Source organism: Merops nubicus, unplaced genomic scaffold (assembly GCF_000691845.1).
Source record: "Merops nubicus isolate BGI_N331 unplaced genomic scaffold, ASM69184v1 scaffold17703, whole genome shotgun sequence".
NCBI classification, from domain to species: domain Eukaryota; kingdom Metazoa; phylum Chordata; class Aves; order Coraciiformes; family Meropidae; genus Merops; species Merops nubicus.
The window spans coordinates 55,247-68,509 of NW_008597085.1; the positions used below are offsets into that span (position 1 = coordinate 55,247).

Below are 13,263 nucleotides of genomic sequence, written 5' to 3' on the forward strand. Positions count from 1 at the left end.
TACTGCGTTGTTCAGACAGCCCAACGCAACCAGCCAAGTGTCAAACTTTTCTTCATTACATGTAGCACATAGGAAATTACCTGGAGTTCACAAAAAAATACCCAAGAATAGTAAAACAAACAGACTGTTTAGACAAAAACATGTGGCCTGAAGCAAAACTTTCAAGCTTACAAGGCACCTGAATACCACTTTATCAGTTTCTTATCAAAAAGAAAAATGTTACTGAAATATAAGAAAATACAACTGGTTTTCTTCTTATTTTACATTATAATTGTTACATTAAACTAGTTTCCTGATAGCTTACATACACTTATTATTTCTAAATTGTGCATGCATATTGGTATGTAAGTCCTACAAAAGAGAGGACTTTAATTTATTGTGCTTTATGTGATCAACATTTAAATGAAGGGGAGGGTTGTTCCTGAGCTTACCCAGCCAGTGCCACTTCCTTGGGTTTTAGTGAACAGCAGTGAGGAACCTTGTAATACTGCCCATGACGACATCCAATTCTTTCTGTAAATATTTGTAAACAAACATAAGATAAATTGACCCTGCAAGTAGATATTTAAACTGTTCATCATTGTTGCCCAGCTGACCTGTATGTTAATATATTTAACCATATACACAGTCATTAGTGCCATCAGTAAGTCTTAATTGCTGTTGTATTTGTAGAAAGGAACATATGTTAACAGTTCCAGCCTGACCATCAAAGTCTAAATCAAACAAAGCTAATTAGTAGTGGAAGCAGTTCACCAGGAGAAGCACCATAACATTGTCATTTCAAAGGGGCTAATATGGAACACTCAGCCCGCTACACACTTAGTAGATTATGCCAAAGTACTGCATAATTTTGAAATTTATTGATCACGTCTAACTGGAATGCAAGCGTCCCAAGTTTACGTACTAAGCTCATTTGCATTGGCAATGAAATGTTTGCTACACATTTGAAAAATGCAGAAAAAGAATAAATGAGTTGTTCCAGCTGTCTGATTATTTGCTTTTATGCCTGAGTACCTGTCCCTCCTGTGGTTAAAAAAAAGGTCTTGACAAGTCCTGGCAGTCTATTCCCATTGCCCAAAAGTGAATTATTATTCAACAGCTCTCAAAGCAACTTGACAGCCATGTTGCATCTTTCTGTACAGCAGTGCAGTAATCCAGACGAATGACTCCAAAAGATGCAGCCTAACTAAGTACTGTACCAAGAGCAGCTTACATGAGCCACTGTCCACCCTTTCCTACCAAACCCTTAGGAGCAGTTCTGAGGAACCGAACTGGGGGTCAGACCTGCTGCCCAGCTGCACTGGAGTAGGTCAGGGTGGCTCTGGAACACCAGCTGGGTGCTGACTCTTTAATCCTTCAGGAAAAGCATGCTTTGTGTCTTAAGTCTGGGAAACACTGAACTAGATAAAACACAGTATTAGAGCTAAAAGATTAAATAAAAGAAATCAGAAGTAAAAAAAGTAGAAAGTAAGCCTAAATTAAATCTGAGGATGTGCTGTATTTATACAGTATTTAACACTGACTCTTTGCAAAACACCAGAATGTGAGTTAGAGAGCGTCACTTGATTATCCATTATGATTATAATGTAAATGCCTGCCTGCAAGGCAGAGAAAGGAAGTTAGAAATGAGGTCATTCATCACCTACAGGGAGATGAGTGTTGGGTGATACATTCTGCTTCAAATCCTTCAGAAGCAGAGTGAAGGAAGGATTAGGGAGCAGGTGACACACATGCTCCTTGGAAACTAGAGGAGACAAAATGAAAGCCTGAAAGCTCCTCTTACACAAATTCTATCCAAGGAATAAGACAGGTTATAATCTACATAGATTTTGTCTTAAATAAACAAGTCCATCTGAGTTTAAAAAGCTGTCTCTCATCAGTACACCTTCACAAAACCACTGCCCTGTGTGGAACCATGGCGTATATGAGCCTCTGGCTCTCTGAAATCCGTGCTCTTTAGCTCACTGAGAAAAATACATGGGGATATGGAAATGCTGTGTCCCACATGAAAACTTCTAGGGCAAATTCAGACAAAAAGTAAGAAATTGCAGAACCCAATATGCTGTCCTGACATACAAGTCAGGTACTTTGCACATGTACTTCCAGAAGTCCAAGACTTACCGAACTTTCTTCCCATTTTCTGTAATTTTGGTCACATTCAATAATCCATACTTCTCTTGACCCTGTAAGATTGAGTAAAATATAGCAAACATAAAAGAAAATCTGCCTCTCTTGCCATCATGGCATTTAATTCTATTCCCCCAAATTTCTGGCAATGAGCCATCTTTGCCCATGTTGCAACTTCAAGAAACCGTCCTAAGTATATTTAAATATGCAAAAATCAGCAAAATCAAAATTCCTCTGGGAAAGTACTCACTCATACCATTCAGAGGGTAAAAAGCTTTCCTTATTTAAGGCCTAGGTTCCTTGGGCAAGCTAAACTCAACCATTGGTGGTACTAGACAGCAGAGAATTTAAACACAAGTTTATGTAACAGCACATTTGTATTTGTGTCCTTTACTAAAAAAAAAAAAAAAAAAAAACAGTTGTCTGACAAAGCCTAAATTCTCTGACAAATTTCTTCTAGGTTATTTTAACATAACTGCATATTTTAAATAAAACATGGTTGAAATTAATAAAAATATTAACATGCTCATTTGAAAAAGAGATGAGTGAAACATTTCTTTGATGCCTTTTTTCCTATCCCCAAGGAAAATATTAGAATTTTAAACTACTTCATTATGCCTTGTTGATGAAAATAATTTCTATTGGTATGCCTCTCTATGTATTTGAAGACCAGTCACTGAACAAGAAAGGTATTTGCAAGTTTCAAGTATCTGGAGCGAACATTTGTGATTTCTGTGCAAAAATCTAAAGGAATGTTTGGAAAATTACTCTAGGCTATGAAGGGAAGCCACTGATTTATACTACCTGTGACTCAAGATGAGGTAACAAACTATCATTTTTTCCTGTCATTCCAGTCTTTTCCTACCAGTGAATGGTGCTAAAGGAACGTTAAATTACTTTCTAAATCAATTCCCTTTCAGTAACAGCTTGTAACAGTTCCAAATTTAAGAACTATGCTATTAATTGAAACAATCAACTAGAGAAAGGATCCAAATTTGGTTTATTGTAACAAAAATGTCCTCATTTCTAGATCCAATGAAAATAGAAGGTATATTCTCTTCAGCATTTTTCTCCAAATCTCAAATTTAAGCTTAAATCTCAAATTTAAGCAATTCTACTATTCCATTTGACTCGAATGCTTTCCCAAGCCAGTGATAAAATATATTTTCCAAAACTAGTATTTTAAAAGAAGAAATGAGCCACTTCCCTCCTCCCCCCCCTTCATCCTTCCGCCCACAAAAAATTAGCCCATTCTTTAGATCACTTTCATATCCATGCAGACCATCATCAACAGGCCTGTGCGTTGCACCATGCTAACAAATCTTTGGGTTTAGTAATTGGAACAGCCTCTCACCATCTTTAACAGTGACTGAGCAACCCATTCCCATTTTCTCAAATAAATTACGGTTTTACTAAGTTACTAATGGTGGAACTGGTGGGAATGGTCCAAAGAAGAATCATTCAGAAAAAGTACTATACTGCCCTACTTAGCAGGAACACTAGGGGGTACTAATGGGAAAATTAATGTAATCAGGGAAAAAGAAGTGGAAAGCAAGTTAAGGATCAAATTAGACAAAAATTTATCAGCTTTCTTTGAAACATTTAAATCCCAGGGGACAGCTAAAGAAAATACAAATTATTGTTTTCTAGTATCTCAAGCAGCAGTGAGTTTTGTACAAAATATAATTTTCATAATTCAAGGCCTGAGCCATATTTAAAGAAATTAGAATACACACAGCAATTATTGCTTGTGTGTAAGAATATCAACTGTGCTTGCTTAATTAAAAAAAAAAAGTTTATTTTATTGTGGAAACTAAAAAGTTCTAAGAATGGATTAGCATGAATAAGGCACAGAACCACTCCCTGCATACAGAATAAGAATTAAATAGGAGAAGTAGGGCCTTTAATGCCCTGAGCTTCCTACTAAAGGGCTGCTGGAATTCATCAAAGCATATTATATCAATGTTACTGTAGTACACATCCAAAATTTTTTGAAAATACAAAAACTTAATTTTTTAAAATTATTTCCCACTGTTTTAAAAAGCAACAATCACATTTAAAATATAAACTGACACAAAGAATCTGTTAAACATTCATAACAAGTTTAACAAGATCCATTTTTCCTCCCAGTAGTTATTCTACTAAATAAAAAAAAGAACCCAGTTTATTTATGCCAGGTCCTCTATATCTGTTCAAGGAGACTGAAACACAAGCAAAAAATTAAGATATCAAATAGGACAAACTATTACTGACAATGAGAGATTCTGTGGAGAGGGGGAGTTTGTTTTGGCTTTTATCTTCCAAGTTGCTAGACAAGAAGACATGACTGTTGAAGGAAGTAAACTGAATTCTACAAATCTGACAACTTTACTCCACAGTGAAATTTTAACTTAATCTCCTACCACCAAGCTGCATTTGAAAGAAATACATTTACATTGTTTTCTGAAAGCACATTTGGATGCAATGCATTCCTTTTAAAATGTAAAGCCTTCAAATAGTTCTATCCCGTTGTTTTTCTCAGTAACAAGAAGGCTTACCCTCAATTTTCTAATCATGAATAGCCCAGTTTCTACAACATTTACTTATGTATTTAAACACTTTGCATACTGACTGTGGCTTGATGCTTTGGTGAAGAAGGAGAGGATTCATTTTCAGGAAAACTGGCCTTCGAAGCAGTTGATTCCTATAAAATTCAAATAAGCAACAGAAGTTATTATCTTTCTTAACTTCTAAAAATTTCTTTTAACACTAAGGATCCTCTTTCTCTCTTCATACACACCATTACAAAAGTACTTTTTAAAGCATTCATTATATTATCAGATAGTTGTATTACAAACGTGCTTACTAAAGTGTTCTTACAAGATTTACAGACGATGCTGAAAACTGGGTTAATTAGCACATATTTATTTGAAAAACATGTTAATGCATGCTGTTTAAGCTTAAAGCAAAAGCTTTCATCCTTATTAAGGGGCAGATTTTTTCTATGCCTTCCTATCAAATTATGAAGCACATTTATAATACCAACTTACTACAGAGCACCATATAATAAACATCAAGATTTTAAAAAACAGATGTCTCTGTGTGGTTGATAAATATAGGATTAGTACAAAAAATCATTATACATGTAGAAAAACATAAGCCTACACTCTATTAACTTTGTGAGTCATGGTCATTAATTTCCTTATAATCAAGCACCAAAAATTTCTAGAGATTGAGGGTTTGGTTCTAAATGAGGCATTTACTACCAACCAAAAGGAAGTACTAAATCTCTGAAAACCAGAAAAAAAATAGCCCATCTGGGATTAAAAAGGCATGAGCATTTCCTCTGCAGTCACGATTGCTTAGCACAAACACACCTGTCCCGGTTTCGAACAAAGGACACTAACAATTTTAAGAACAGCCTAAGTGCTCTGTATTTTCAGATGTCTGTAGGAGGGGAAAACAAAGGGTCAAATTAAGGAAATCATCATTGTCTCTTCCAGGAAGCTATTTTTTCCTCTGCTTACCAAATTTTTTAGCTGATGACCACATACAGATATGTGCCACAGCAAATAAACAGTTAACAAGTACATTTGGTATCATCAAATTCTCATCAGCCATGGCAAACCACACTTTCATTCTGACACATTTCAAACGCTCTTTTGACTGGCCTATTTTTATTACTTGAGTTGTGTTGTTTTTCTGGGAAAAACAAATAAAGAAAATAAAAATAAAATAGCTTCTCTAGAAGTCAACTAAAAAGCTAACTTGCAGTTGATCTGTCTATCCAGACAAACAAATTGTTTTTATTTCTATTTCATTCTGAATCTGAGATAGCTTTCATACACTAAGCAACTCCAGCACAAGAAATCCAGTATTTGTGGTGAACTATTTCCTTTCCATATAATAATTTAAAGCATTTAACAGTGTGGCTGTCAGTAGTAATAAAATACTTACATGAATATACTAAACAAATTTTGTCTTTCCACAACACACTAGTTTATTGCTCCACTACACATTTTTCATTTTCTCAAAGCACTAACACTGTTCTTTATATCAACTATAGAGTGTCCTTACCACTTTTGAAGCTGTTAAAGGAGCTTTAAGCTACTGACTTGGACTTCACAAATGTGGCTCATATATACAGTTTCTTGTGGTTATTACACTAGACACTGTACAATTTCATGTTTCCTTTCCCTAGGTTTAAGGTCTTGATATTTCAACATTGGGTCTTGAAGAAAAGTAAGCAGTTCCATTTATTCAATGTCTTATAAGAAGTGCTTCATACAGTGCAGCACTACATAAAGGTCATTCCAAACAGAAGCAAATATTACGTGAAAAAAATAAAAAGATCGGTCTTCCTCTAAAAGTGAGGCCAAAACTTACACTACCTCCAACAGAACTGTTCATACTTGTGAAGTGTAAACTGCACAAGAGGCTAGAACCATCCAGTCAGTTTGGATTTATCAGGACTCTATCCAGGCTGTCTCTCATGCAGTGCCACAACACTCCGTACAGCAGAATGCATAAAGGAGGGGAAAGGAGCAGTACAGGGCCCTCAGAACTGCTCAGGCTAAACTAAAACATATAGGTGCAAAGTCCCCAGCCAAGCACGGTCCACTGCCTCCTCAGCACCATGCATGATATATTCCAAACTGACAGCTCAAAAGCTTAAGATCAAATCCAATAAATCCTATTCCGAGGAACGCAGTCAACTCATGACAACCCACTCTCCTACACTTCATTTCGACAAGGAAAGCCATTAAAACGTACCATAAACAACAGGTCAAAAAAGTAACATTCTGGGCAGTAGATCCATTTTCATTACAGCTACTGTGTTTTGTCCATTTAAGTTTGTCTTGGACATCTGCAATTACACAGGTCCACTTAGTGGCTTTTCTCCATACTCCCAAGTCTACGTGCATTTCATTTTCCCCTGTATCTTTAGAAAAAGAGGGCTGATAATACTGTTTCCTGGTACCACATTCTCAGTGCTCATACTCCGTGCTCAGGTTTCAGTATTTTAAAAGTATTTCAGTTCTCATGAATCTTGGGATGGACTGCTGCAAAGTTACAGAAACCAGCACATCTCAAGCCTACAACACCCGTTTCAGTTGCTCCCTGCTCAGCTCCTATCTCCTCCCCACACCCACAAGGCAGAACACTCCGGTACAAGCAGAAACGGCTGGGACAGAGCTGGAGAGACACAGGCAGAGGGAAAGGAAGGGAGAGGCTCTGCCTCTCTGTTGGCCAAAGCAGCTTCTGTTACCCTACAGCCCAAAACAGACTATCAAGAACACTCCGTAAGAACAGGCAGGGAACAGCCTTTGTTCTTACTGACCCATTGCTCTTTTCAGACTAAACACCATCCAGCTCAGCTCTGGACAGGATCAACGCCGAGCATCTCAGCACTGTCTGTACTGTCCCTCGATAACCATAGTACTGCCCTGCTGTAACCACACAGCTTTGCCTCTTTCCTTAAGATGCTGCAGTGGAGATCAATGGAACAATCCTTAAAAGGATAAATCCACTATATAATACTACTGTTTATATCTTTAAGGCATAGTTCTTACTTTAGCAAGTGCAACTTTTATTTCAATTCTACGAATGTTTCAATTATTTATCTGCAGTCTTTCAAGCCTGTTCCTACTAGGTGTTTACTATATTTAAAACATTCAGGCATGAAGTATCACTATACCTTACATTAGAACCTCACTCACAATCATAATTCTTGAATTCAAACCCTAATTACACTCCACAGACTAAACTGAACTAAGAGTCTCAATTTTAAGTTAAAAGGATGCACACAAGCTCTGAACTAACACTAGTTAAGTACTTCAAGGATAACAAGAAAAGAGCTACTACACAGAAAGTAACAGTACTAGAGTGATTGAACAGCCCGTTTTCACCGAATATTACACACAATGACAGAATATAAGAAAAATGAGATTTCAGAAATTCAGGCATACCCATTCCTGTGAAATACCCGACACATCAGAAACGGTTAGTATTCCAGCACGCTGTTTCACTTGCTCCTACCTTATCGTTGGTGTCCAACACAATCGTGCTGTGTCTCCATTTTGTTAAAACTATTGGTTCTTGTAGCCTCCTGTCCAGACTCCTACTCTTTATTATATCTCTCTGCTGCTGTGGTGAAGCATTATACTATAGAAGAAAAAAATCGAGCTATAAGTAGAATCTGATTTATGCAAACAAGATTTGGACATACCACTCATACATCCTAACAGTTCAAGCTTTCAAATTCCTGACATCACCCAAAGGTGTGAAAATAGCCTTAGTTTTATTTTGCATTTCATCTTCAGAACTGTCCTTTCTGCTGCAGTCATCTCCAAGGCAGCAACAAAGACCAGCCTGTTGGGATAATACTCTCCATTGGCAGACAGATGTTTGATTTCTTGCGCAAAAGCTTACTGCTGCTGGTTTTGCAACCAACCAGGATATGAGAACCACTAAGGAATTAGAATAAACACAAGACTTAAACATTCAGTCTTCATATTGCACTGACAGTGTTATACCCCTCATCCAGCTCTCGTGCAAGAAAAGAAAAACTCTATTATCCTGCAGTAAGGTATTTAGACTTATAGTTATGATTGCTTGGGTACGATTCTCTTCGACCCAAAGACTTGGGATGCTTAAGAGAGGACACATAATGGTGAGGACTTGCTTCTTCAGAATAATCACATCAAATTATTTATAAAAGGATTTGCAGGTGTGGAATGTATGTAAGCACAGGAAATAAATACATAGCAGGAAATAATTTTAAGACTCAGCACAGCTCTGATAGCCAAGGAGAGAACTGATTTATCATTACAGAATTTCTCATAACTCAAAAGCATCCAAAGATAGACAGGCTGAGAAAGTATGAAGGTCATGAGAAGGACCCAGAATTTAATTAGATCTCAGCATTGCAGCATACTTATTGTTAGTAGCATTGTCTCTTTAAAGCATCAGCACCAACACTGAGGTAGCATTATAAAGAATTATTTTTAAAAAAATATTTCAAAGTTTAATACTGAAAATACAAATAAGAAAAGACAGCATCAGTGTATAGTTTAAGTCATTAAATATCTCACTCTTTCTATTCAGCATCAGAAGACTAAAATTTGCTCATAGAAAGAAAGAAGGCAGCATTTCCAGAGTCAAATAAAGGACTAGAATCCACTGGGTAAGAAGTAACAAAGGAAAGTCAAGTGCCCTTTTTATTTTAAAAGGCTAAAACAATAATCTTTCCAAGCAAACCAAATTCTACAGTTTTGCTACTGTTTCCTACCCGAAGTTGAGAGCCTCAGGTCTTTAAAGATAGAATAACCTATACATACATATGACAATGAAACATACCAAGGTTTAATCTAAGCAATATAAATGGTAAATTTAAGCTAAATTGCATAAAACACTTACATTTATTGCCCAAATAAAGAACCAGCATTATTACTGCCACAGCAGACACTATGCTTGTGTTCACTTTGTATTTTACTGTGAACAGACTTAGTGCTCCAATAAGTCAACAGATGTTAAAAGGTAAATAAAGCATTTCATTATTTATTTCAATATGTGGAAGAGTACTGAAATACTCCCAGGTGAATGAATCCTGCAGTACCGAAAACAGAATCAGAAAACAGAAAAAGTTGCATGGACTGTGTTGAGTTCAGCACATTTATACTCACATGACAACTTCTTCCTGACAATGCCAAGATTTAGGTAACTCCCCGTTTGTCCCCTTGTTAAATCAAAAGTTGAACCATCATTCATGCTGCAAGGAATCTAAGACTAGCTTACTTTTTTGTCAAGGAAATAGCCATTCTGCAAGTGCCCATACAGCTCAGACTGTGGCAGCAAGCTATGCAATGTGCAGCAAAATTCCCACCCCACTACAACTAAAAACTAAATTTTCAGAGAAAACTATGTCTAAATTCCAGAAGTCTGTCACCAACAACATTCCTTGTAGCAGTTCTAACGCATTTAAGTTGGCAATTCAAGCATACTTCTTGGTATGAAACAGAACAATTTATTTCAGATATAAATTTCCACTTCAGTGACAGTCGTGAATATTATTTATGCAAATCCTCCATGCACTTTCAGTTTCAGTAACTTCTTGAATTTAAGTTTAAATAGTCAAAGGCTTAATTTAAAGTCATTAATCGTAAATTTAAGTCTACGTTAAGAGTTAGGATATGGGCACAAGCCTAATTACAGGTGATCTATATCTAAAAGGTGCCTGTGATACCATCATAAGCCATCAGGAGGTATCTAACAAGACAACCTGGCTTGAAGGAGAAAGGATCTGTAGACTAATATGAAATTCTGGTTTAACAAAAGATATTTAACAAGAAAGCAAAGCAATAGGATATGGAGCTCATTAAAAAAAAAAAATCACTGCTAGCAACTCAAACTCTGGGCTATATGCATTTTAGCAGCTTAAATCATTTGCACTGGTGATACTGTGTCAGTAAACTGAAAAGTCTTTAAAAAGGAACATCTGACAGCTCTGCACCATTTTCTCACAGTACAGGCATTAAGTAAGATTTTTGTACCCTTTATGAGGATTTTTTGTTTTATTCATTACAAATAGTAGAACACACTCCTAAGGGGAAGTTGGCGGGGGTAAAGGTTTACTTATATCTAGGCTCAAGACAAGCCTCTGCTTTTGGATTGATCTGGGATCTCCAAAGAGGATCACAGTGAGATACAGATACTGTTTCAGATTCTGTTACCCAACTGAACTAGCCATCTTCTAGAACAGGTAGAGTCCACTGGCTAGAGAAGAGTAGCCACAGTTAATGGCCTAGCCAGGTCAGATGGCATCACCCCTGCTACTCTTTGGTCTCCCACCACCCAATCTGCTGAGTTCAAAAAGCCTTGCAGAACAGTTCCAGGTCTGATTCACTTGTTGACACTCCACAGGGCTCCCACCTGCAGAGCTGTTACCTCTCCTATAGGCACTTACAGCATTTCCTACTGTTCATTAGCAATGGCAAGTAACTACATTGGTGTCTCCTTCCCTCATCTGAAGTTTTATTTTTACATAACTATGTAAAAATAAAGCAAGCTTTCTATGCCTAAGCATAGAAACACATGCCTAAGCATTCTATGTCTTCTGTGCCTAAGCACTGAAGATACGAGATCAGGCAAGGGCCAAACACTGTAATAAAACTGACCCATTCAGGACTACGTATTGCCTGGTAGGATGACTTCTGCTACACCATGCACCTTAACTATATCTTTGAAGGCGCGATGTAGTTTTCTTAATTCTAAAGCTTTGGATAACGTAGCACACAGCTCCAAAGGCACACACTACTGTTCCTTGAAAAACCTCCACAAACTCAGATTTCTCCCATTACATTAACTCTTCCAACACATCACCTCAGTTTCTTCCCCATTTCATTGGGAGCATCTCCAGTCAGGAAGGGAGGACATGAGCAAGTTGTTCATACTCTGTGACTACATGCACCCGGTAACACTGACTTCTTAACAGCTCATAGCATATGATAAGGACATCAGTGATGTAAATTCAGGTCACACAGGGTTATTTTCATTGCTGGATTTGTTCAATGCCTTCACCTGACACTTAAAAGCTTTCTTTGCCTTGGTAAAAATTTTCTAACCCTCTCCACTGGCCAAGTGATCTGTATTTAATTTTAACCTGATATGTGGCATGGCTCAAGGCTCTGTCCTAGCCTAATTGTGACTGAAATATATGTAACCCCTCTGAGTTATTTGTAGCAGCTGTCCTAGTTCTTACGAAGATGGAACAGATCTATCAGTTTTAAGAAACAGAAAAAAAGATTGTTCTTTGTTGGTGTTAACAACATTCTCAGCCAGATAAAAGGAACGGGGTGGATGAAGGGAGAAAAGAGTGAAAAGCAGCAGACAGTTAAGGTTACTAAAGACCCAAACCTAAGCATTTTATTCTCACTTCTTGCAATCAGTAATCAAAACAGCAGTGTTTAAAAACATTCTGATATGCTAGTAGCCTTTAGCACCTTATGTAGTCTACCATGTTATCTACAGTTGTCCCAATAGACTGTCTGAAATGGAAGGGTTTGTTTGGGGTTTTTTGTTTAAATTTAAATGTTGCTTCAGAACAAAACCACTCTTTAGTTCTACTACTGCTGTCGTCTTAGAACATAGTTTTTTGGTGCTGTGATAGATATAACACCTTTGTTATGGCTCTTGTTTTTCTTATCAACTAAATCAGTAACACCTCTTCCTTAAACTGAGAAATTTTTTTTTTCAGAGAGTACTTTGTCTTTTTAAGGACTTAATTTCCTTTCTTTCTCTGGGGAAACAAGATTCTTCATTCTCTGCCATAGGACATCTGAGTGGCAACTGGAGGCATCAGCCACACTGAAGGAACAGAACCTATGCAGAACAAGGGGACTACTGGGACAAGCAGCTCTATTTCAAATGTACAACTGACTGAAAAACATCTCTGGATAACCCACTTGGTTTGCTGCCTTGAGGTGGGGGGGGAAGGAAGAACACAACCACAACATACAAAAAACCAAACAACAAGAAACAACACCACAACAAAACCAAAACTGTCTGCCTTCTCATGCTAATCTCAGGTTTGTCATATCACCTGCACTTCTGTTCTTAACTGTCTACATATTCACATCACCTGAGACTGTTTCAACTTTTCCAAAGCAATCCCAAATTTTATGACAAGAATATGAAGATGATTCAGTATTGCTAATGATTCTGTTTAGGGCATTGACTAACAGTAGATACGAGTGCCAAGACACAGAGTATGTTACCTCAAATCAGTATCACAGCTCAGAGCAAGACAAATTTACCATAAGACAACCAGGACCTACCTACATATTCTTATTTTTATTTTACTTCAACATCTGATTGCATTATAACTTGCCGGTATTACCTGCACTGTGTTTTATTGTCATTTTTCAGACGTGAATGCTGTCAAACAGAGCATGCTGTCTTCAGCAATCATTCACCTGAGTATCAGAATTGAGGGCCCTAAGCTCACACTCATTGGCAGTACACAGGCAGTGAATTAACAGACTGCTTGTCTAATAGGACTGCCAAAAATGAAGTTCCTCTACCTCACACTTCCTCTGTGGACACAGCGAGGAGAGGTACTTCTGAGAATAGAAAATGTAATTGCAGGCTGTAAACATT

At 37.2% G+C, this 13,263-nt stretch overlaps 1 protein-coding gene across 6 annotated transcripts in view; it reads right to left on the reverse strand.

The window, feature by feature from the left end:
- ARHGAP12 (Rho GTPase activating protein 12) overlaps positions 1–13,263 on the reverse strand; it is a 67,392-nt gene that overhangs the window by 17,467 nt on the left and 36,662 nt on the right. For 2 of the 6 annotated variants that reach the window (XM_008936603.1, XM_008936600.1), the window contains 4 exons: positions 8,146–8,271; positions 4,739–4,810; positions 2,122–2,183; positions 432–513 (listed from right to left, as the gene is read on the reverse strand). In XM_008936603.1, coding sequence (XP_008934851.1) covers positions 432–513; positions 2,122–2,183; positions 4,739–4,810; positions 8,146–8,271 — 342 coding nt within the window. Of the gene's footprint in view, positions 1–431; positions 514–2,121; positions 2,184–4,723; positions 4,811–8,145; positions 8,272–13,263 lie in introns of all 6 variants that reach the window. The other 4 variants (XM_008936602.1, XM_008936599.1, XM_008936606.1 and 1 more) reach the window with 2 other exon arrangements.